At 41.6% G+C, this 22,652-nt stretch overlaps 1 protein-coding gene across 3 annotated transcripts in view; it reads left to right on the top strand.

Moving 5' to 3' along the window:
* The window catches only part of FSTL4 (follistatin like 4), a 369,203-nt gene that overhangs the window by 323,814 nt on the left and 22,737 nt on the right, over positions 1-22,652 (top strand). For 2 of the 3 annotated variants that reach the window (XM_083728409.1, XM_083728408.1), the window contains exon 8: positions 4,806-4,926. The exons of the other annotated variant lie outside the window; for it this stretch is intronic. In XM_083728409.1, the coding sequence (XP_083584535.1) occupies positions 4,806-4,926 (121 nt within the window). The remainder of the gene's footprint in view (positions 1-4,805; positions 4,927-22,652) is intronic. 3 annotated transcript variants of the gene reach the window in all.

The following is a 22,652-nucleotide window of genomic DNA, read 5'->3' as shown; positions in this document are numbered from 1 at the left end:
AAAATAAGGGTTTTGGGGCAGCATTTGTGACGAAAAGCAGAACATAGTTTGGGTAATTAAAACATTGACCTGACAACCTATCACTCCATATCCAGCAAGGTAAGCTGACAAGGGGACTGCATTACCTATTGGATCTTTTCCATCTCTCTGATTTCCCTGTTAAATAAGTCCCTATTTAGGCAAAGAATTGCTTTGGATTCCATATCTGCATGGAAAAGACATGCTGGGCTCCTCAGGTGGAACTACTGATACCTTAAAGTGCTTCAATCTGTTCTTTATACAACTACATGTCCTATATAGAGTATTCTTCTGCAAGACCAACCTTTTCACGAATGAAGCCAACCCCTTAAGGGAACTGGGATGGAGGAAGGAGAATCTCCCATTCTCTTTGGTGCTTCCATTTCACCCATCAATACCTCTTCTTTTAAGATTAGCATCCAGGGTGAATGACTCTGACTCCTGATGGATAATCAGTTTCTATTACTGTTCACACCCAGCACACAGCTTATTAGCAATTATCTTCGACCTATTATCAAAAGTTGGAACAGCTAGTATTTTCATTGTTCATAATTAAGTTGTGATACTCACCTGAAAAACAAGGTTTCTCACTCTCTTTCCCAATTTGAAAGGTTGGCAAAAGTTCTGTCTTAAGTATAATTGTCTGTTAATTGAGTTCATGAAATGAGATTGGGAGGGAGGGTTCAATGGGTTTTTTGTGATATTTTAACCTTTGTGGTAGTGTTCTTTAAAATATTATTCCTTCTGCATCATTTTCCTTCTCCCCGCTTTAAGAAAAAAAGAACAGTTTTCTGAGTGTATAATCTGTACGATTGTCTGTGACAATACGAGAAAATGATCACACCTTATCTGTGACACAGATCTTGCCACCCAACAAAACTGATTACCTTGTTCTTCTTCGTTTGTGTGAGATACTTCATATCACATTAATTTTGACGGGTTAAAAAGCTAAGCCAATATTAAACGGAGATTGACACCCACCTTTTGACAGCTGTTGGTAATTACTGGCAATAGAAGCACTTGATCATCAAACTAATATGACAAGGCCTCACATGTCACCCTTTAAGCAGGTATTTATAAAGTGCTGGTGCTGATGTAAGGAAGAGGCCAAAGGAAAATGAGCCAGTGGGTTACATGCCCCACAAACAGCTACCACCACACCCATAGCAGGACCTGCCAGCGCTATCATGAAGCACAACAAACCCTCTGAGAAGGGGTTCCTGCAGCTGCAGTCCACCTCCAGCAAAGGCAGAAAAACCTACTGTGTAAGAGTAACTCGTGCAGTTGGTTCCACATCATTCTGTAGGGTTTCCATGATTCCAGAGCTGTGTGTCATTAACAATTGTGCAATGGGGAGAGGTTTCACCTGCCAAATTTCTGCAAGTTCAGCTCTGCAAAAATAAATAATGAAATGAAATGTAAAAGAAAGGGTGGTGAATGAATAGAAAATAATTCTGATAAGAAACTAAAACATTGAAGCTGTTCTAGAAAGGAGTTACAGAAAAGGAACTTGACAGTTAGCCAGACATTGTTTTGTTTTTTAAATTGTCTGTGCACCGTTGTGGCTTTTAAAGGATTATTGAATATAAAAGCAAGCCGAGATCAATCCAGAATGCTGGTTTTTAAACTAACAAAGCTTGAAAGTGTACTGGGATCATTTAAGCAATATTCTTTCCCAAGGGTATTTGTAAAATGTAAAAGAAACCCACTAGAGGATACAGACTTTTATTTCAAAGTGGGGAAAGTGAGGCAGACCAAGAAAGAAGCAGTTTGCTGCTATGTGTATATGTCACTGAAAAGAATATAGGAGCGTGAACTTATGGAAAGGAAACATTCGGTTAAAGCCACGAACAATTTCACAATGCCACGCCTGCTTTTTAGCAGGGATGAATTTGCCACACATGCCTTCTTGGGAGATGAGGGAAATTGGTCTCTTCCTTGGGAATTACCTGGGCAGGAGGAGAGCGATCAGGCTGCTATTTAAGCCTGCTGTCCATCCCTTAATCTTCTATTTTGCAGCATCCACTCTTTCTAGGTTTTTTTTGCTAGGCCTGAGTAATAATTTTTAGGGGAGTGCCTGATTGACCCATAGAATTCCTTCTTCACCCACTATAGGATCCTTTGATTTGCTCTTGATATATGTACTTACTTGATCTGCTTTGGAGACGGTAAGGGAATTCAAGAATTTAATAGACAGGCAGTCCGAGGCATTATGGGGACTGGCAGCAGTCTTGATTCACCTTCTGCAGCCTTTGGCTTAGGTGGAGATCCCTGAGCTGCCTTGTAGACCTGGCATGGACACCTTGGTGAACACAGGACAGTGGGGCCATTTTGAATATCTTACTTCAGAAGTCAATAACAAGTGCGATACAATTTATTAGCAATAAGGCAAGGATTCTGAGTGATTCCTTCACTCCCCTTTGGTTAACAAATTTGTGTCCATTTGATAAGGGTGTGAGGGAGGGTCTACCATCCTTTTAAAAGTGTTTTAATAATGTCTGGAGAAATGTCAGTCTTTGGAATTTTGGAGGAGAACCACAGCTGTCTAAAAGATAAGAGGGTTTTCTTCCAAAAATCCTCTGTAGGGCTTCACACATTTCTTCAGTGGGCACCTAATTTTCTGGGGTCTCCTGGATATGAGCCTTTCTCTTTTGGTACCACACTGGAAGTTCCCAGTAATACTCACATATCAAAGAGAGGATATTTATTCTGCAGGCATAATTTACTATAAGCACTGCAAATATATAGCCCACATTAATTGCAAAGAATCAAAAATAGAGTTTAAGCATCATAAATTATGTCTTTAGGCAAAAGCTTCTCTTTGGTATATGGGAATGAAATAATAAAATAGGACTTTACATCTTTGAAAAATGTATTTGCTCATACTATGCATCAGAGTAAAATAGATCATCCATAAAAAGACAATTTTAGAGCACCAACCAAGTGTTCATAACATTAATCAGAGATGTCTATTAGGAAGCAACACATGAATGACAGAGGATTTTTATTGCTTTGTTTTTCTTCAGCTCTTTTATAAATCATCTCATAAAAGTAGCCATCTAGTTTTTATTGATTTAAATTCAATCTAGACTATAATATTTCAAGCATAACAATGCCTGATAACACTAGTACTTCCATCAAAGTCTGCTTTCGGAACTGGTGCAGCTCAGAAGCTTGCTCTCATATCCTCTTGAACTTTGGTTCGAATATGAGGTACCACATGTGTGAGAACAGTTAACAACTCACAATCTTCACACAGTGTTTGCTTTTTAAAACCTAGAACTAACTGAGTGCCCTTGTGGCTTGGGCCATGGAAACACACCACACATGTTTGAAAATGCAGACTACATACTTAGCGGCAGTGGTACACAAAGGGACAGGACAACCACCTTCTGACATTGATTCTATTGCCTCTTGCCAGACATGGATGGTGCAGGGCAAGGCAGTGTGAGGTCAAGGGAGCTACATGTTACATATCCAGAGCTTCCTCAAGCTCACTGCCATCTCACCCTGCCCCATCCCAGTAAACACAGCACTGCCTTCCTCCTCCTCATTCGCCACTGCTGGACCTGCATATTGATTGCTTTCTTATTTAGCACTTTCCTACTTGGCCCTCCAGATACTTTTGGACTCCATCTTCCATCAGCCCCAGCTAGCATGCCCAATGGTAAGGGATGATGGGGGGGGTGGCCTAACAGCATGTGGAGGGCTGCAGGTTCCCCACCTGTTATGTCTCAGTTCTCAGAGTTCTGAAGTCTTTTATTGGGTCTGAAGAGTTAAACTCTTTGCCCTCGCATTCATGATTATTTTCTGCCTGATGTTTTATTAGCCTTATTGCATAATTGGAGGTATATAAGGCACTAAGGCTCTGCACGTAAAGGGTTTTATTTAGCATGTGTCATACATTAAGCTAATTAAGGGCGGGGGAAATCATTCTTTAACTTAATTAAGTATGGTTTTTAAATGTGTACTTTTGGGTTTTGTATAAAAGTATCAGCACTTCAGCAAAATCCTGCATGCTAATGAAAGCAGAAGAAAAGCTGCAGCCAGTGTTTATTCCTCGATATATAGGCTTATGAAGCATCATTTGCAGTAAACCGATAAGCAGAACGCAAGGCCAACAGAGCCACATTTTGAAACCTAGCAAATATTTCAGCTTTTCTAACATAATTATAATTCTAAATTACACCATAAGAACTAGAAGTACAGAGCAGAGTTCTTCTCCTTTTTTTCAAGCAAAAAATAAAGCACATTTTAGCCAATTAAAAATCAAAAGGATTTTTAAAAAGGAAATGCCCTTTCTTCTTCTTAACTCGTAACTAGGTTTATTGAACAATAGCAGAAATCATTGACACACAATGCTCTTGCAAATAATTGAAAGCCTGTTTCAGAGCTTCATTTAGTAGGCAGTGCTTTCATTAACCGTATCCATAAACTAAAACCACATCCCAAAAACAGTTTGCCTTGTAATTTGTCAAGTATTCAATTGTCAGGCTGGATTATCATCATTTTATATAAGAGTCCCCTTTTATTTTATTTTAGAAACCAGGGAGCTTTTCAGATGAGTTAGTTTTAGTTTCTCCCATTTATGTATTGGCAGGTTATCTCTTATTCATTCCATCTTACAAATCTGCGTATGTAAAAATACCATGTTGAAAATGTAAGCCCCATTGAAAGCTGAGCAACTGTCAAAACACGCAAAGTGTTAGCATAGCCACTTGCAGCATTTAAAACAAAATTGCTAAATGATAGGTCTTTCCCCCTCCCTTGTCTTTTGTTACTTACAGGATTTTGGAGAAGATGATTCTCTCTACATCACCAAGGTAACAACTATTCACATGGGCAATTACACGTGTCATGCCTATGGCTATGAAGAACTGTATCAGACCCACATTCTTCAGGTGAATGGTTAGTAAATGGCACATGTGACAATTCGCTGAAATGTTCCTGTGAGCAATGCTGAATGTTAATATTGTTCTCACAAAAGCAACAAAACAAAAGCATACCGCATCTTTTCACTGCTACCCGCAGAAGGGGAAAGAAACCTGTTATATTGTTAATTTACACATTGAGAAACGGCAAGGGAAAAGAAAGCAGCGATAGAGAGATCAACCGAAGAGATATACAAAATATTTGTTAATTTTTTTTAATCTATAGCAGTGATGGGTGAAAAGTGGATTGGGAGCTACTGGGAGATCTCTGGCTGATTTGCAGTCGTAAGGCTTTCTGACTCCCAATGGCAACAGCAAAAAGGCACCTTTCCTTCTGATTGTGCAACAGGCCTTCACTTTTATCTCCTCCACTTCATAGAGCCCCATGTATACCCCAGAAATCTGCTCTGGAAGGTCCCCATATCACCGGAAGCAGATTTTGAGGGTGCGCAGGAAAGTGAAATCAATTGCATGAGTATTTCACTCCTGCATAGACAGTACTGGATAAGGCCCTGTGTCTTACCGTTGGCTTGGTTCATAGCGTTCTCAAAAACAAAGTAGATCCATCAGTCCTGAAGTCTGCCTACCCTTGATCTACAGTTAATACAATTTATCAGTAGAGCGGTTATGAATGTTTCCCAGGCCTTTGTCAGTTATCATCAATCTCGTGGGCCGACAATTGTTTCCTTGGGGTAAATTTTTCTTTTCTTGGTCACTGCCATTTTAGCTGCCATTTTATGAATAGGGCTATATGCAGCTTCCAGACAGGGCTCCAAACACAAGTCGGAAGCAGGGTTGTTGTTTTTAGGCCAGCTGAAGAAAAGAAGAGATGAGCTTGCAGGATGGGCTCTGCTTAAAGGAACAGTGTGTGGTTAATCCATTGTGGCTGGGTGCAACAAATTGGTTTGACTTACGTTTTGTGTGTGCATTCATATATATGCAGCTAGGTGGGCTGTGCATGTTTCAGGGAGGAAAAGAATTCCCTTATTAAAATGTTCTTTGTGTGATAACGAGGAGTGGTTTGCCCAGCAGGGCAGAGCAGCAGCAGCAATACCTGCTGGCAGGAACGCCATTGTTGCTTTTACCAGGAAGTCTGAGGCAGCAAGATCAGGGCTGTGCAGGCACACAGATAGAGCCAATCCAGCACAAATACATACACCCTCCTGGTCTGCAGCAGTAATACCTTTTCCAGGAGTGTCTGTTGCTGCAGCTCCATGATACCAAGTGGCCTGCTAATGATAATTTCCGATAAATGCTGGATGGGGGGGGGGGGTAGCATTTTAAATGTATATTTTATTTTTTGTATTTTCTTCGTTGTTTTCCACCTTAGGCAACTCTGGGAGGAAGGGCAGGGTTAAAATGTTAATAAATACATAAGCCAAACAGCTTGCTCCTCTGTATCTTTTCAGATATTCTGGAATGTTACTGGTGTCAGGCAGCAATGTAGATTTGTTGCCATCCCTGAGAATCCAAGCCTCAGAAGGCTTTGAAACTTCAAAAGATGATTGCACAGAGTGGGACATTGTAGACAGTAGATCAAATCCAAGGCTTCCTCCAACCTGTCTTTTCAGATACAACAAGTTGAGGGGGGGGGTATGTGTTCTTTGTAGATGAAAGCACAGGGAAGTGAGTTTCATGTTTGCTTTTATATATATCTGTAAAACCCTGTGAGGCATCCTCTCCTCAAAGGGCATCCTTCTCATTACAAATCTTCTTCCTTGTTTGCCTTGTAATACGTCCAAACAGCCAAGCGCTAGCAAATATGTCAAGTGTGTGGACATCAGTTTCACTGATGTGGTGAAGGAGTCTTATGCAAGACTGCAGAGTGATGCCAGAGCCTGTGAGAAAGATTTGTCTGATGCAGTGTGGAAGGTTCTTATGCTACCTCTTGAGATTTCTCCCCAAAGTGCCTTGTTGCAGCTCTTAATGTACTTCACCCCCATTGCACAACTCTTCTTTTTCACTCCAGTGATTACATCTTCCGGCAACTGATGTTGGGGCAGTGGATCAAAAAGGGATAGCAAAACAATGCTGTTTGAGCTACAGAAGGCAGTGCTAGCATTTCAAGATGGGTTCTTCTTCAGGGATTGCTTGCATTTCATAGTTTTGCAGTCCGAGGACAAGGTCTGAGCCTTTTCCTTGGACTGAAAGGCAGAATACTAACAAAGGCAAGGAACATGCAATTAGACTAATATATAAACGAAGTGAACCTAGCAGAAAATGACAGATAATATAATAGCATATGATAATATATTTTAAATGCATAGAGAATCAGCATTCGGGAAAATAATGCTCTAGTTTGGTGCTGCCATTATGAGCCATATCATAATACCTATTTCACAAAAGAACCTGGACCAGTAATTCAGATTGTAAGAAGCTGCCTTATTATAATTGGGCCATTGGTTCATCTCGCTCAGTACTGCCCACAGGAGCTTTCCAGGGTTTCAGACATTTCCAGCCCTACTTTAAGATGCCAGCAACAGGACCTAGGATATTCTGCATACAAAGCAGAAGCTCTGCCATACATGCTCCCAATGTTCACACAAATACGCTAACAGTAACTAAATATTTAGGCCTATTCCTTTTCCTTATCTCAAAGCAAAGGCACCCCGTGGGGCAAGTCTGTAGATTTTAGTAAATGCTGGTGCATGTTAGGGTGTGAAACCTAAGACGCTGGCAAGTTAGCAATGTCATGTGACTTTAAGTAGTCAAGCTCGTTAAGTTGTTAAGTTGCTCAGTATATAAAGAGTGTTTGTTTTCTCTGCCTGCGGGGCGTGAAGCAAAAATGTCTGAAAGCTCCGGAGGTGTTTCTGTTATCTGTCTGCAATAAACCTGTCTTTGGAAAGACAGGCTTCCCTGTGTTGTTATTTCTTTGCTACTGAGACTCTGAAGCTTGTACTGCAACAAGAATCTCTGCACTGGACTTAATTAATACTCTGCAAAGAGAACTGTTGCTGGTTGCGCAGCGGAAGCGTTTACTGGACCAGTACACAGACTCTCTTAGGTTATGGCTCCTTCTACGTTTACAGCTGTATTGTGTGCAGAGAAAGTGAGAGCAGCTTTCGGATGAGAGAAGACCGGCTTGGTTGTAAATCCAGCTCTTAAAGGAACTGAGAGGCTGCAGAAAGTTGAGAGAGCTGCGTAAGTGAAGATTTACAGTTTCATTAGCTGCAAAAGGCTAGCTTGACCTCCCGTTCTGTTTTTGTTTTGTTAATAAAAACAGAGGACGGTGGTAGGTTGCTAGTGAAGAGACGGAGGAAAAAAAGTTTAAAAGGCTTCAGAGGAGGCTGGAGGCGTCTGAAAAGTGAGTAAAACAAATCCCAAGGGGAAAGAGAAGCAAGGGCACACAGAGGGAGTAGCAGCAGACCCCAAGAATGGCAGTGGAAAATTTCCAGGTTCCCTTTACAAAGTTGAACTCTGCTAATTACGTGCAGTGGTCTAAGAGGGCTCAAGTCTGGTTGGAAGCCAAAGAAGTGTGGGCTGACTATGTCCAGAGGCGAAAGCCGTTTGTGGCTGTTGCAGCAGATGCCACAGCAGAGCAAGAGGCTGCTGCACATGCTCAGAACAGGGAACATGATAAAATGGACACTAAAGCTAGATGCATGTTGATGGTATCGATAGACGATTCCCAATTACCTCATGTGGAAAATTTAAGGTCTGCATTTGAAATTTGGGAAGCTCTTAGGCGAATTCACCATAGAGCCACCATAGAGCGTGGGGGAACTAGCAGGCAGAGCTGTAAGGAAGCCTCACAAGTGTCTGCTATGGCCAGCAAGTCATGTTTTCAATGTGGCAGCAGGTTTCATTTGATAGCAAAGTGTCCTGAAAAGCAACAGGAATTTCAACAGTCCAAGGTCAGTTTCCGGAGCTACAGGGGAAGACGAAGTGAGAGCTACAAGAATCAACGATCCAGAGGGGGAGCAGGTGCTGATAAGGGACTATCTGCAATGGCAGCACAACAGAGTCCTAAAAGGAGCCAACAAACCTTGAAGTGGATAATTGACAGTGAAGCCAGTCACAGTTTAGTTCCAGCGACATCTAGTGGCAGCTTGAAGAACTGCAAGACATTACCAGTTGCAAAAACTGTGACTATAGCAGACAATAGTAAACGAGAAATGAGCCTTAAAGGCACAATTTATGTTAATTGTTTGCAAACTAACCTTCCTGTTTTTGTTCTTCCAGGAATGAAGAATGGACTTTTGAGTGTGTCATGCCTGGTAAAAAGTGGTTTTAAGGTTGAGTTTGAAAATGATGTGTGCACCATTTCGAAACAGGGGAAGGAGCTAGTTAAAATTCCCTGTGAGGATGGGCTTTTTGTTTTGGATGAAGAGCAGTTAGCAGCAGGTAGATGTTCAACAGGTGAAGCGCAAGCTAAGTGTGTAAATAAGGCTCCTCATACAGGTTGTGCACATCTACTACACAGAAGGTTAGCTCATATATGCTTTAAGTATGTAAGCAAGATGCCAGATTTAGCTGAGGAGTGTAACATTAAACCCTGTCCAAATTTTCTGGATTGTTGTGCTTGTAAACATGCTAAGGTTAAGACATGTAACTATCCTAGATCTGACAGAGTAAGCAAGAAACCCTTTGAACTTGTGCACACAGACGTGTGTGGCCCTATGCCAGTCAAATCGCTTGGAGGTGCGAGATTTATGCAAATTTTGGTGGATGATTTTTCAAGGGCTAGTTGGGTTTTCTTTCTGAAAGAAAAATCGCAAGCAGCTTCCATCCTGATGGATTGGATTGAAGAAGTCGAATGTAAATTTGACACCAGGGTGCGTAAAATACAATCAGATCGTGGTGGGGAATATGTGAACCACACGCTGGAGACGTGGTTAAAAAGGAAAGGTATAGTTCATAGACTTACCAATCCCTATTCACCACAGGAGAATGCAGTTGCTGAAAGAAAATTTTGAACATTACAGGAAGCCATTGCTGCTTTGCTGTTTGATTCTGGACTTCCACAGCAATTTTGGGCTGAGGCTGCACTGTATGCGAATTATACTTTTAACAGAGTGTACAATAGCACAGTAGGCAACACTCCTTACTTCATGCTATTTGGGAAAAAACCAAAAATTGATCATCTAAGAGTTTTTGGATGTCGTGCTTATGTGCTGGTGCCTAGGGCACAACGTAGGAAAGGCGATCCTAGATCTAAAGAAATGCTTTTCTGTGGTTATCAAGCAAACACAAAAGGTTGGAGATTTGTGAATGTAGAAGGCAATCAAACGAAAATCACAATCAGCAGAAGTGCGGAATTTTGTGAACAGGATGGTTGGAATAAAATTCATGGAAATCCTGACATACTATTTGACGTGGTGAACAGTAACAATGAAACTCAGGCCCCAGGGCAGGTATTAGTTCCAGAACAGGCTGAGGAATTTGAGTCTGAGGACAAGGGTGAGAAATCGTTTAGTTCACCCAAGTCTGTAAAGTCAGAATCTTCTAGCTCTTCTAGTTCACCTGTACAGCAAGAGAGATGTGTAAAGTCAGAATCTTCTAGCTCTAAAAGTTCACCTGTACAGCAAGAGAGTGTAAAGTCAGAATCAGAAAGTTCTTCAACTACTAGTGACAAACGGGTGACGACTAGTGATTCTGGGTCAGAGGGGGAAACTGAAGGAACATCACAGGAACTGTTAAGGCGTTCCAAGCGTGCCAACAAAGGTATACCTCCTGAAAGGTACCAAGCTATTAGTGTTTGGGCTGGTTTGGCAAATTGCGAACCTGAAAGTTTTGAGGAGGTTGAGCAATTACCCCAGGAGGAGGCCAGTAGGTGGCGTGAGGCCATGCAAAAAGAGTTGAATTCTATGAAAGAACTGGGTGTGTTTTCCATCACCAAACTGCCAGAAGGTACCAAGGCAGTAAGTTGTAGGTGGGTGTACAGGATAAAGACAACAGCGATGGGGAAACCAGAGTACAAAGCAAGGCTTGTAGCTCGAGGTTTTACGCAAAGAGAGGGGTTACATTATTCTGAAGTCTATGCACCCACTTCAAGGAGTGAAACCCTACGGGCACTATTAGCAGTTGCTGCTCAGAAAGGGTTCAAAGTGAATCAATTTGATGTCTCTACAGCTTATCTTCATCCAGACTTGGCTGAAGAGCTCTATATGGAGCTACCGCCAGGGTTGAAAGTTGGTAAATCAAATCAGGTATGGAAACTACATAAATCTATTTATGGACTCAAGCAATCTGCTCATAATTGGAATGAGTGTTTGAATGACGTTTTGGTAGGCATTGGTTTTAGCAGGAGCAAGGCTGACAATTGCTTATATTTCAGAGGTTCAGGAGATGCTCAAGAATCTTTGCTTGTTTATGTAGATGACCTGATTTATACTTCAAAGACACAAGAACAAGTAAAAAAACTAGCCAAAGAGTTAAATAAACACTTCAAAGTTAAGAATCTTGGTGATGTAAAGGTCTATCTTGGTGTTCAGATAGATAGGACCAAAAATGGCAGTTTTCTACTGAATCAAAAAGGCAAGATATTGCAAATGTTGAAAAAGTTTGGCATGACAGAGTGTGCAGGTGTTAGAACACCAATGGAAATGGGTTTTGTAAAAGACAATGAGTTCAAGGATAGTGCTGAATTCAAGCGTGCTGAAATCTTTCAGTCAGCACTGGGAAGCTTACTTCATCTTTCGCAATGGAGTAGACCAGATATTGCTTACGCTGTTAACTTACTCAGCAGAGAAGCTTCAAAACCTAGTGTAAATGCATGGAAAGGAATTCAAAGAGTGTTAAGATATTTACAATACACCAAAGATTTTTGCCTTGAATTATCTTCTGAAGGACAAGCACAGATTACTTGTTGGGCAGATAGTGATTGGGCAAATTTAAAGGATAGAAAATCAGTGTCTGGCTGTGTAATAAAATTTGGTAACTCTCTGATTGGGTGGAGATCCAAGAAACAGAACCTGATTGCTTTGTCGTCAACAGAAGCTGAGTTCTGTGCCTTATCTGAGTTATGTAGAGATCTAGAATTTTACAAATGCTTGGCACAAGAGATGTATGAAAATACCATCACTCCAATCACTGTATGGGGTGATAATCAACCGTGTCTTAAGTTAGCACAAAATGGGCAGTTTAAAGGTCGTACAAAACATTTGGATATCCGCTTTCAAAATGTTTGTCAAACGGTAAAAGCAGGAATTGTTAAATTAAATTACTGTCCCAGTCATGAAAATCAAGCTGATGGTTTTACAAAACCGCTTGGGTTTCAGCAGCATGAAAACTTTTGTGAAGAAATGGGTCTGAAGTAATTTTGTTTTTTGTATTGCCAGCGAGAGGGGGTGTTAGGGTGTGAAACCTAAGACGCTGGCAAGTTAGCAATGTCATGTGACTTTAAGTAGTCAAGCTCGTTAAGTTATTAAGTTGCTCAGTATATAAAGAGTGTTTGTTTTCTCTGCCTGCGGGGCGTGAAGCAAAAATGTCTGAAAGCTCCGGAGGTGTTTCTGTTATCTGTCTGCAATAAACCTGTCTTTGGAAAGACAGGCTTCCCTGTGTTGTTATTTCTTTGCTACTGAGACTCTGAAGCTTGTACTGCAACAAGAATCTCTGCACTGGACTTAATTAATACTCTGCAAAGAGAACTGTTGCTGGTTGCGCAGCGGAAGCGTTTACTGGACCAGTACACAGACTTTCTTAGTGCAAACCTCTTTTTTCCCTACCACAAAATGTGACCCACAAATACTTAAGGATTATGTTGATAAACAACAATAGTTCGTTTGTGCACTTTCACTTCGCACTGAATATTGCACCCATTTAGCACACCTGTGACCAATTCCATGAACATGGTGCCCAGTTCGCATTCCTTCTATTGTTGAAGAGAAGTGTGTTATTTTTCATTATGTATCTTCCAGTTTGGGGACTGACACTTTGCAGGTGGGGGAGGCTCAACCTCCCTCCTTTTCTCTCTCATCCTGTAAAGCATATTTTGTTCTTTTTTGCACTCTCTCCTTACATCAGCTTCCCATATCAACTGAAGAAGATGGCAATGTCACTCACCTTCTTAGCTCCAATCATTCTCCCATTCAAATCTCTCTAGAGACATCACTACCTATTTCTTAAAAATTATTTTCATCGAGAAAGCATCAGACAGCTATCCTTGCCCATTAGCTACTCATCTGCCATACGAAAGGAAGATTATCCAGCAGCTGTAACACTAGGATAGCGCAGACACTATCCTAAGGAATATGCATAAGGCACAGAAGTTTCATATGTCTGCCCTTAGAACCTGTACATAATCTGTAAGAACAAGTGTGTGGACCTAGCATTATCTGAGCAGCATGGGAGATGATGCAGAAGGTGTCTTTCCAAGACTGCTCCAGCAGTCAAAAAGCCCAAGACGTATGGGAGGAATCAGAGAAATGACTCCTTCCCTTGTCAGCCTTAAATCTACCAGGAACTGGATCAGTCCCTGTGGAGGCTGGTCCATTAGGGCAAATGGGGCACTGCCCCACCAACCTCTGTCTGCCCTAAGCCAGTCCCCACCTGTCTGTCTTCTTTCTTACAATCAGTCCGAGGGGTGATACTGTCTGTCAGCTTTTTACTCCTTAGTCTCAATGTTGCCCCTTAAAGAACTCAGCGGGAAGGATGGGAAATAACTAGTATTAGTTCGATCTGCCTCACTTTGGTTCTGGCTCCACCTATTGTTGGTCTCCCACCCTTCCATTCATCCAATAGGCACCAGCCACCACTGATAAATTCTGAGAAATGTGGGGGAAAGCTGCATTGTGTGGGGATCTTCTATGTCAGCAGGGGATTCTGACATTACCAAAGTTGTGTGGCAAAGACACATGACACAGAGCTTCCAAGTCTGTTGAAAGAGAGTGAAAGAGGAGCATGAAGTAAAATATGGGGCATTTTGAATAGGATAGTTTGAAACAGCACCATTTTGTGAAAAGTAAAACTACCGATGTTTCTCTAAGTTCTGCTCTCTTTCACAACATTTCTTTCAAGAAGATGGAATGAATCTGGTTCAATGCACTCTGTGCCTGTGAATAGTTAATAGGGGTCATAAAGAAACGTAGGTATGCTGGTAATATGCTTTCTCCCCTTATATGTGCTCATATCACATTAGAGTTTTGTATTTTATACATCAAGTTTAGCGAAAGAAAAGCCATTTATCATTTCTAACAGAAAGCTTTTTTGGGGGATAAAGAGCCTCATAAAACAGTAATCTGCTATGAAAATGGATAGTTTGCAAACCAAAAGACCCCTGAGTGCCAGGAATCATTTTCCTTGGTTGCTGCTCCGTAGAATAAGTTGACATAAATCATCGTAACGTCTTCCATGAAAATGGCTACCAAAGGTGGTTGGCTCCTCAATCCAATTTCAGAGATCATCCAAGAGAGCTCCCTAGTAATAGACAGCCATTTGGAACAATGTAATGTGTGGCAATCTGGCATTTAGAAGAAAAACAGAAAGGTAGAAAAATTCCTCCAGTTTTAGATCACAATCAAATGGCATATGAGCGATCTGTCCATGTAAATCATTGATGCAACATCACAATGTTCTTTCAGCTGAGAGCTTTACATATGAATCTGAGTAGAATTTGCCTGCTTGCACATTTGGGCAAACGGGGGTTATTTTCCCCTACTCTGTACTGGATTCAGGAGGTGTTCGTGTTTAGAGGTCAGTGCTGTTAAATAGATAGGTTTGGTTTCATGGTTAAGTCGGTCACATTGCTGGCAAGGAGGTGTGGGAAAGGTTAAGGTTAGATAAGGCAACAGGTGAGCACCCTTAGGCACTGCTATGGATTGTGAAGGTCATAGGGTTCATCCACACTTCCATTTGCCCCACTTCTTTCCCCTGGAAAACCCATGCTTTAGTGCTGAATCAGAGCAAATGGCAATCGAGTTTTCCACAGAGCAGGTTTCCTGGGGGGGAAGCAGTAAGGCAAAGGCAAAACCACTTGGACCCGTGTCTAGATAGCACAGGACAAGCAAAACACCACTCTGGCCCATGCTTCCTAGGCCAGGTGTGGACAAGCCCTTAGGCTGTTCTGGAGACCCACCTGCCACATCTTCCCTGAGTTATGGGGCCTTGGATGGGGTGGGGCAGGAAGGGGCCCTGGCTTTGGAGCTATGCCTTGTCATGCGCTTTGAAATAGGCAGCTTGACTCACCCAAGGTTGAGCTTAATTTAGGTTCCCACTCTGTAGTTTTAGTTTAAATAATTTTTTGCCCTAGTTCAACTCCTCACTTATGTCTCACCCATTAATTCTCCGTTTCAGTCACAGATAGATTGGTACATTCATTCCTTGCTTCCAGTGCACAACTGGCAGTTGCCATCACCCTCATGTCGTCTCTGAATCCTCCATTTAAGGGAATAAAAGTGAAATATTTAAAAGAGGTTGGGTGAAATCAGTAGTGTATTGGAACTCCAGTGCTCCTATGGAAAGTGAAAGACTAATGTGCAGTGCCCACTAATCCTTCTGAAATGGTGACATAGTAATTTCACTTTGAGGCAATTTTAATGGAGAACTTTGATTCAGTACTGCAGGTGACTAGTGACAATCCTTTCACAGGATAAATGTGTGCATTCAGGGCTGCTGCTGAAACATATGGGAAAGCTTTGTTCCATACTTCTTTGGGATCCTCAGAGAAATAAGGCGATACCTCAGCCTTTATTAATTCCAGTTGACAAGTCTTGATCATATGGCACTGAAGTCTTGTTACTTTTGCCACTGGAACAACCACCTTGAAAGCATGCACCTATAGAAACCTATCCAAGCCTTCTGCAGCCCTATTCTCTGGCCCATCACTAGCTAGAACTGAACAGGCAGATCCCAAGAAGACAACCTTCAATGGTATCTGCACAGCTATAGAACTCTCTACCCAGGGAGACTCATCAAGCCTCCCCTTTTCCTGTCTTTAGATGCCCATTGAGAACTTAATTTCAAAACAACCCATAAGGCTTTCTACAAGTGTGTTTTATGGTTCTTTTATATATAGTTATGCTGTTGCAGCCACAAACATATTTAATTGGTATGTTGCTGTTACACTATTTTAATGCTGTGAGTTGCCTTGGGAAAGTGTTTCATTCATTCTTTCTTTTAAAAAAGGATGTTAAATTAATAAATAATAGAGGTCTAACAACAATGTCTACTTTGCAAAGCTTTTAAGGCTCACTTGGTAAATCACTGTGTGGGAAGATGGAGAGGGAATTATTATTGTTGTTTAAATTTGACATGCCTACTCAGAAGGAAGTCTCATTGAGTTCCATAGGGCTTGCTCTCAGGTAAATGAATTTACCTGAATTGCAGCCTTAGCCCCTGTTCACAGCCTAACCACTTCTATGAGCACATTAATGATGATGATGATGATAGTGAAGACGTGATTGCATGAAGAAACATCTTCATTCGTTTCAACTGAAGAGAAAGTAAGGAGACCAAGAGGGACATTTTCTGCTCTAGTGAAGTGAATGAATAATCCCTTCAGCATAAAAGAAGCCGTGTGTGTGTGTGTGTGTGTGTGTGAGAGAGAGAGAGAGAGAGAGAGAGAGAGAGAGAGAGAGAGAGAGTTTTCTGACTCTAGACTGGAGCATGGATGTTGATAAAGGAAATATGGATTATTTATTTAGAAATGTGTACCTCACCCTTCGAATGCTTTTGCACTGCTAAGAGCAGCTGATGGTTAAAATACAGTATGCTGTCCAGATGCTAACTATTGATTCCCATAATAAAAGAACAATATAAAACAAGCTGATATAAAAAATTAAAACAGGCACAGCATACAAACCCCCCGAACAGAGTGCACTGTATAATACACCACCTGCCAGGCAGAAACTTGCTGGAACAGAAATGTTTTCACCAATCGATGGAAAGCAGTGAGGGAGGAGGCCAAATAAACCTCCCAGGATAAGGTCTTATATAATGCTGGTTGCAGGAAGGAGAACACAAAAACCAGAATGTAGAGATTAGGCAGGCTGTTGCAGGAGGAAGTGGTTCCTTGAGTATTTTAGAGCCAAGCCGTTTAAGGTTTTAAAGATAACCACCAACACAATGGCTTGTGCTTGGAAACACATCGGCAACTAGTGCAGTTGTAGTAGAATGGGTGACATACGACCCCGTGGCCAAGCACCCATGAGCATGAGCCTTGCAGCTACATTTTAAAGTTTCCCAGTGTCTAGCTTAACGACTTTTCTGTCTGGATTTTCACTGTTTGAATTATGGCAACCCTACCAATGTCACCTTCAAGGCAACTCCATGTTGAACATGCTACAATAATCCAACCTGCATGTAACTAAGCTGTATGAATTACAATGGCCAGGTCTTACGTTTTGAGGAACAGGTGAAGCAGGAGCACCAGCCTAAGGACCACCTTACCCTGTACATTCCAGGTTGATCACTGAGATCACCTGAGGAAGCACCAGTGCTATTTTTCTAGAAAAAGAGGTGCTGGACCTCACCATAAACGCCTCCCTCTTTCTCTTAGAATGGCCACGGCACCTACCTGAGAGATGCTGGAACTGAGTTCCAGTGAGTTCCCTCTGGAAAAAAGCCCTGGGGAGCACTATTAGTATTAGAAGTCATGCCTTCTGTGTTGTGGAGCCATCTCTGTGGAACTCCCTCCTACTGTGTGGAGGGAGCCAGTGTGGTGTAGTGGTTAAGAGCGGTGGTCTCGTAATCTGGTGAACCGGGTTCGCATCCCGGCTCCTCCACACGCAGCTTCTGGGTGACCTTGGGCCAGTCACACTTCTCTGAAGTCTCTTAGCCTCACTCACCTCACAGAGTGTTTGTTGTGGGGGAGGAAGGGAAAGGAGATTGTTAGCCGCTTTGAGACTCCTTCGGATAGTGATAAAGTGGGATATCAAATACAAACTCTTCTTCTTCTTCTCCTTTTCCTGGAAGTCAGACAGGCACCATCCCTGCTAAGTTTCAGATAGTTGGTTAAAGCACTTTTTTCAAAAGGCCCTTGCGTCATGAATGCTTTCATGACTTTTTAAAATATTCTGATGTTATTCGTTCAAATTCCTGAGATCTCAAATTTCTGAGGCTTTAAATTTCTGAGGCTGAATTTATATATTTAAATTTTATATATTGTATATTTCTTATCACTGTAAGCTGCTTTGAGACTTAGGCAGGGAGAAGTAGATTAAAGCATTTCTGATACTGTGTTTTAATTGTTGTAAACTGCTCCGGGAGCTTAGGATGAAGGGGGGGGTAAGAAATCATAATAATATGTGATATATAATATTGTTGCACGCCACTCCAAATGGTGCCAGATTCCAGGGGTTCCAAGTGCTTACCCAGGGCTCTTGTTTCCTTTTGGGAATGAGGCACAGCAGAGATGGTGGTGTCTTTATGATATATGATTTATTTACACGTATATACAACCTGAGCTTGCAGTAGAGGGGTCCACAGCATTAACACCCCCAAAGGGTCTTGCTTCTCCCATAGCCACAGCCTTGGATTCCAGCAGAGATCAACCATTTCACTGCCTCTCTAGCTTTCCAGCTTGCTGTCTTGCTTCTGGGATGCAAAACTCCCCCCTCCCCCACAAAAACTGTCCCAGTGATTCCATGTAGATGATAAATATAATGAGGAAACAAAGCTGATCCTTATGGGTCACCATATGCCATTGAAGTGTCACATGCCATTTCCACCAGAAATGGAGTCTTCTGGAGTAGGGTCTTACCCCACTCCAAAAAACAACTGGAACCATTTCAAAATGATGCCTCCCAATCCCATCTAAGGCATATAGTAGCTAAGATTCTGCTGAGAAGTCCAACAGGGGCATATTTACCTTGCCCAATTCTCAGCATAGGAGAACAATAGTTTCGTTCCAAAAACAACACCTGAAGCAGGATCAAAGTGGTGGGTGTTTTAAACTCTCACTTTTTTAAAAAAATGGGTCTTTTGCTTTGCTCATTTCGAGCACTGCTTGTTTAAGTAAAGTTATAGAGCTTCATCTTTGTTCTGCTTGTGTTGATTAGCTTTAATTAGCATTATTCACTAATGAAAGAAATACTCTTGCCGTTATGCTATCAAGCACTTGCAAGGATCAAGCCACATTCTTTGCTTAAATGGCTGGTGATGAATCAGGCTATAAAGAAAGTCAGTCAAGAAAGTCAGGATAGAACAATTGATGGGCATTCGTACCAGAAGTGTTTAAGAAAAACAGCCCAGCATTCATCTACTTGCTTTTCATACAGACAAAACTGCCTATGAATCATAACCTCCTATGAATTTGATTGTTATTTTTTCCTAATGAGCCAACCTGCTTTTTTCCTCAGATGCAATATGACTTCAGTATGTTACCATCTGCACATAATTTTGCATTGTTCTACCCTAGATTCAAGGTACAAAGAAATTAGTTAATTAACAGATTTGTTTAAATATCATCAATCTGCCCATGTTAACAAAACCCTCAGTGAGTTTGCCTATTTCCTTTTATAGATATCCTTTGAAAACAGGTTATATTAAATGAGGATGCTACTCTCATGCCTATTTAAAGATATGATGTAATGAGTGCTAAAATTAGTTTGCCCATGGCTGTAATGAGAATTGCTCAGGAGCATAGTGCTATTAATATGTTGGACTTTTCATTCTTGTTAATTTACTAAGAGAAAGTTGGCTTTTGTAGCAGCCTCAGTACACAAATCTCTTTCCTTCAGAGAGAGACTCTAACAAATCTGGCATGCATTCTTCCAGACAGTTCATGATTAGTAGGCTTGGCAAAGTCAGAAAGCATACTGTCAGCCCGGTTAGAGACTCTTATAGTATGTGAAGCTTATTGTAATGAATGGCAGAAAATATCCTAATAGCACAGTGTGCCTTGATGGTTTTATGGATAAAATAAGGTAAAACCAAACGCCTGATTTAAAATGGAAGCAAGGTTAGTTCCTATCTTCTCTCTCCACAATTGCCTCCAGTCACTTCAGTTCAAGTTACTGGTACACCTGAGCTGTCTTTTTTTTACATCTTTGTAAACAAAGACTTGAAACCATGCTTCCCTTTCTGATACCATTTACAGTATTCACCAGAACTGGTGACTTGAGAACTATTTTAAGGATCAGTAGGTAGCTGCAAGATAATGGAATCTTTCTGCTGATAGTCACCAGAAGTAAATAGCTCAAGGGATATTGTGCTGTTGTTGTTTTTTAGTCGTTTAGTCGTGTCCAACTCTTCGTGACCCCATGGACCAGAGCACGCCAGGCACTCCTGTCTTCCACTGCCTCCCGCAGTTTGGTCAGACTCAAGTTTGTAGCTTCGAGAACACTATCCAACCATCTCGTCCTCTGTCGCCCCCTTCTCCATGTGCCCTCCATCTTTCCCAACATCAGGGTCTTTTCCAGGGAGTCTTCTCTTCTCATGAGGTGGCCAAAGTATTGGAGTCTCAGCTTCAGGATCTGTCCTTCCAGTGAGCACTCAGGGCTGATTTCCTTAAGAATGGATAGGTTTGATCTTGCAGTCCATGGGACTCTCAAGAGTCTCCTCCAGCACCATAATTCAAAAGGGATATTGTGGATAAATATAATTGCTAGATGTTCTTCCTTTCTGAAAATAGCATTGGGAACATATTAATTAGAAGGGTTCCTAGCAAGTTTTAATTCTGGGTTTTGGTGTTCCCAACTGAGTTACAATGCAAAAAAACAACAACCCCAACAACAATAACAAACCACACATTGTGCTTGCATCAAAAGTTTGTCAGCCGACATCATCCTCTTGAAAGTACCTTCACTGTGGCAATATTATGAACTGAGCTAGCTCAGTTTGGTGAATATGGCCCCTCTGTGATACACTTTAAAAATATCTAGTCAAGTTCTTGCAAAAAATGCCAGTTTAAAATGCAACCTGGGAAGATTGGAGGGCTCTCACTATGTGTGCAGATTAGTGCCAAGATGAAATAATGGGAATGAACGATAAGTGTTTTTCATGGATTCCTCCACTCGCAAATGACAACTTCATGTCAAAAGATGAATTTCACAAAGATTTGATACATGCTGATTGTAAACAAGAAACGAGTATTTTTGAATCTTTGCACATTAGAACCAAACCTTATACAATTTCAGTCTAATTTTAGTGTCTGTGTATTATTTTTCCACTAGAGCTGCCAAGATACACTTTCACACCACTCTGTTACTGATTTTGCTTATTTGGGTCACACTCTACTGAGTGAATGTAGGATTCAACCCCTTCTTTCTTCAGTTCTTGTTTAAACACCAACCAAAACTATTTCAGAATACCATTTTAAATTGGATATATGAGGCTGGTTGGGGCCCATAGATCAGAGAGCATTCTCAGTATCATCATCACCATTTTTTTGCAGCATACAAAATCAAAAATGCAATTTTCAAAAATCCATACATACAGTTACATAAGAACCCATCCTTCCATTTTACAATGCTATAGGGAAAAAACCTTCCCTATACAAAACATATGGCAAACACAAATGTGAGTGACATCATAACAATGTGACTAAACTAGCTTGGCTGAGGGGAAGGGAGGTAACGTAAGGAAATTACCCTAAATTCACTGAAACACATCATGGTGCTGAGAAGAAGAAAAATCAAGGGAGCTTTCAACAGTGGTGAAGTTTACTTTTTCAATACAAAATGCTGCTATATACAGCTGCATATCAAACTAGCTATTTGATAAATGTGTATTTTCCTCAAATGGGGCCTTATTCTATCTATCCTTTAGAGACAAGTGAATTCAAACACTTTTTATTGCATCTATTCCGGTGGCAGAAATGTTCAAACTGTGATCATCTCAGAAATGCCCTTCAGACAGGAAAGCAATGTCTTCAACATGCTCCTTCAGGATAGATATAACTCTCACTGATGTTAATGGTGTTAATTTGTATTTTATGACAGAGAAGATTCAGCCCAAATTGCTCCCTGTTGCTGGTGTTTACAGTTTTGTTTATTTTTACTCACAAGACACCAGGGAGAGGACACAGAAAACTGAGCTCATTCTAACGTGCCTTCATGCCACTTCCACTTCATCACCTACCTTTAACATGAAGAATGAGGGTGTTGCTCCTTGCTCTCTCAAGAAACTTGTGCATTTTTTTAAAAGGTTCACATCAGTGCTGGGATTGCATTCACCACCGATCCTAAGTTTTCATGAGAGCTTCTCATATTTTATGGGACGCAGGTGGCGCTGTGGGTTAAAGCCTCAGCGCCTAGGACTTGCCGATCGAAAGGTCGGCGGTTCGAATCCCTGCGGCGGGGTGCGCTCCCGCTGCTCGGTCCCAGCGCCTGCCAACCTAGCAGTTCGAAAGCACCTCCGGGTGCAAGTAGATAAATAGGGACCGCTTACCAGCGGGAAGGTAAACGGCGTTTCCGTGTGCGGCTCTGGCTCGCCAGAGCAGTGATGTCACGCTGGCCACGTGACCCGGAAGTGTCTCTGGACAGCGCTGGCCCCTGGCCTCTTAAGTGAGATGGGCGCACAACCCCAGAGTCTGTCAAGACTGGCCCGTACGGGCAGGGGTACCTTTACCTTTACCTTTACCTCTCATATTTTGCCTGCCCAAACCTCTGAAATATCTTGAGTCCTGTCAGGGGGAAAGATAAGGTATAAACAAAAATATAAAATCATAAAATTCCCCCCTCCAGCAGCAATTTTGCAGCCTGAAAAAAAAACAGTGGGGAAAGACAGAGGGTATATTTAAGTTCAGCGTTAGTACACACCACAAGCACAGAATTCACCTCTTCAAATACCACCAGCACGGTACATCCCATCTGGGATGGTGTA

This window comes from Podarcis gaigeae (genome assembly GCF_964106915.1).
Source record: "Podarcis gaigeae genome assembly, chromosome: 2".
Classification (NCBI taxonomy): Eukaryota; Metazoa; Chordata; class Lepidosauria; order Squamata; family Lacertidae; genus Podarcis; species Podarcis gaigeae.
The sequence above is the reverse complement of the archived record's forward strand: the minus strand, read 5'-3'. Positions and strand labels throughout refer to the sequence as shown.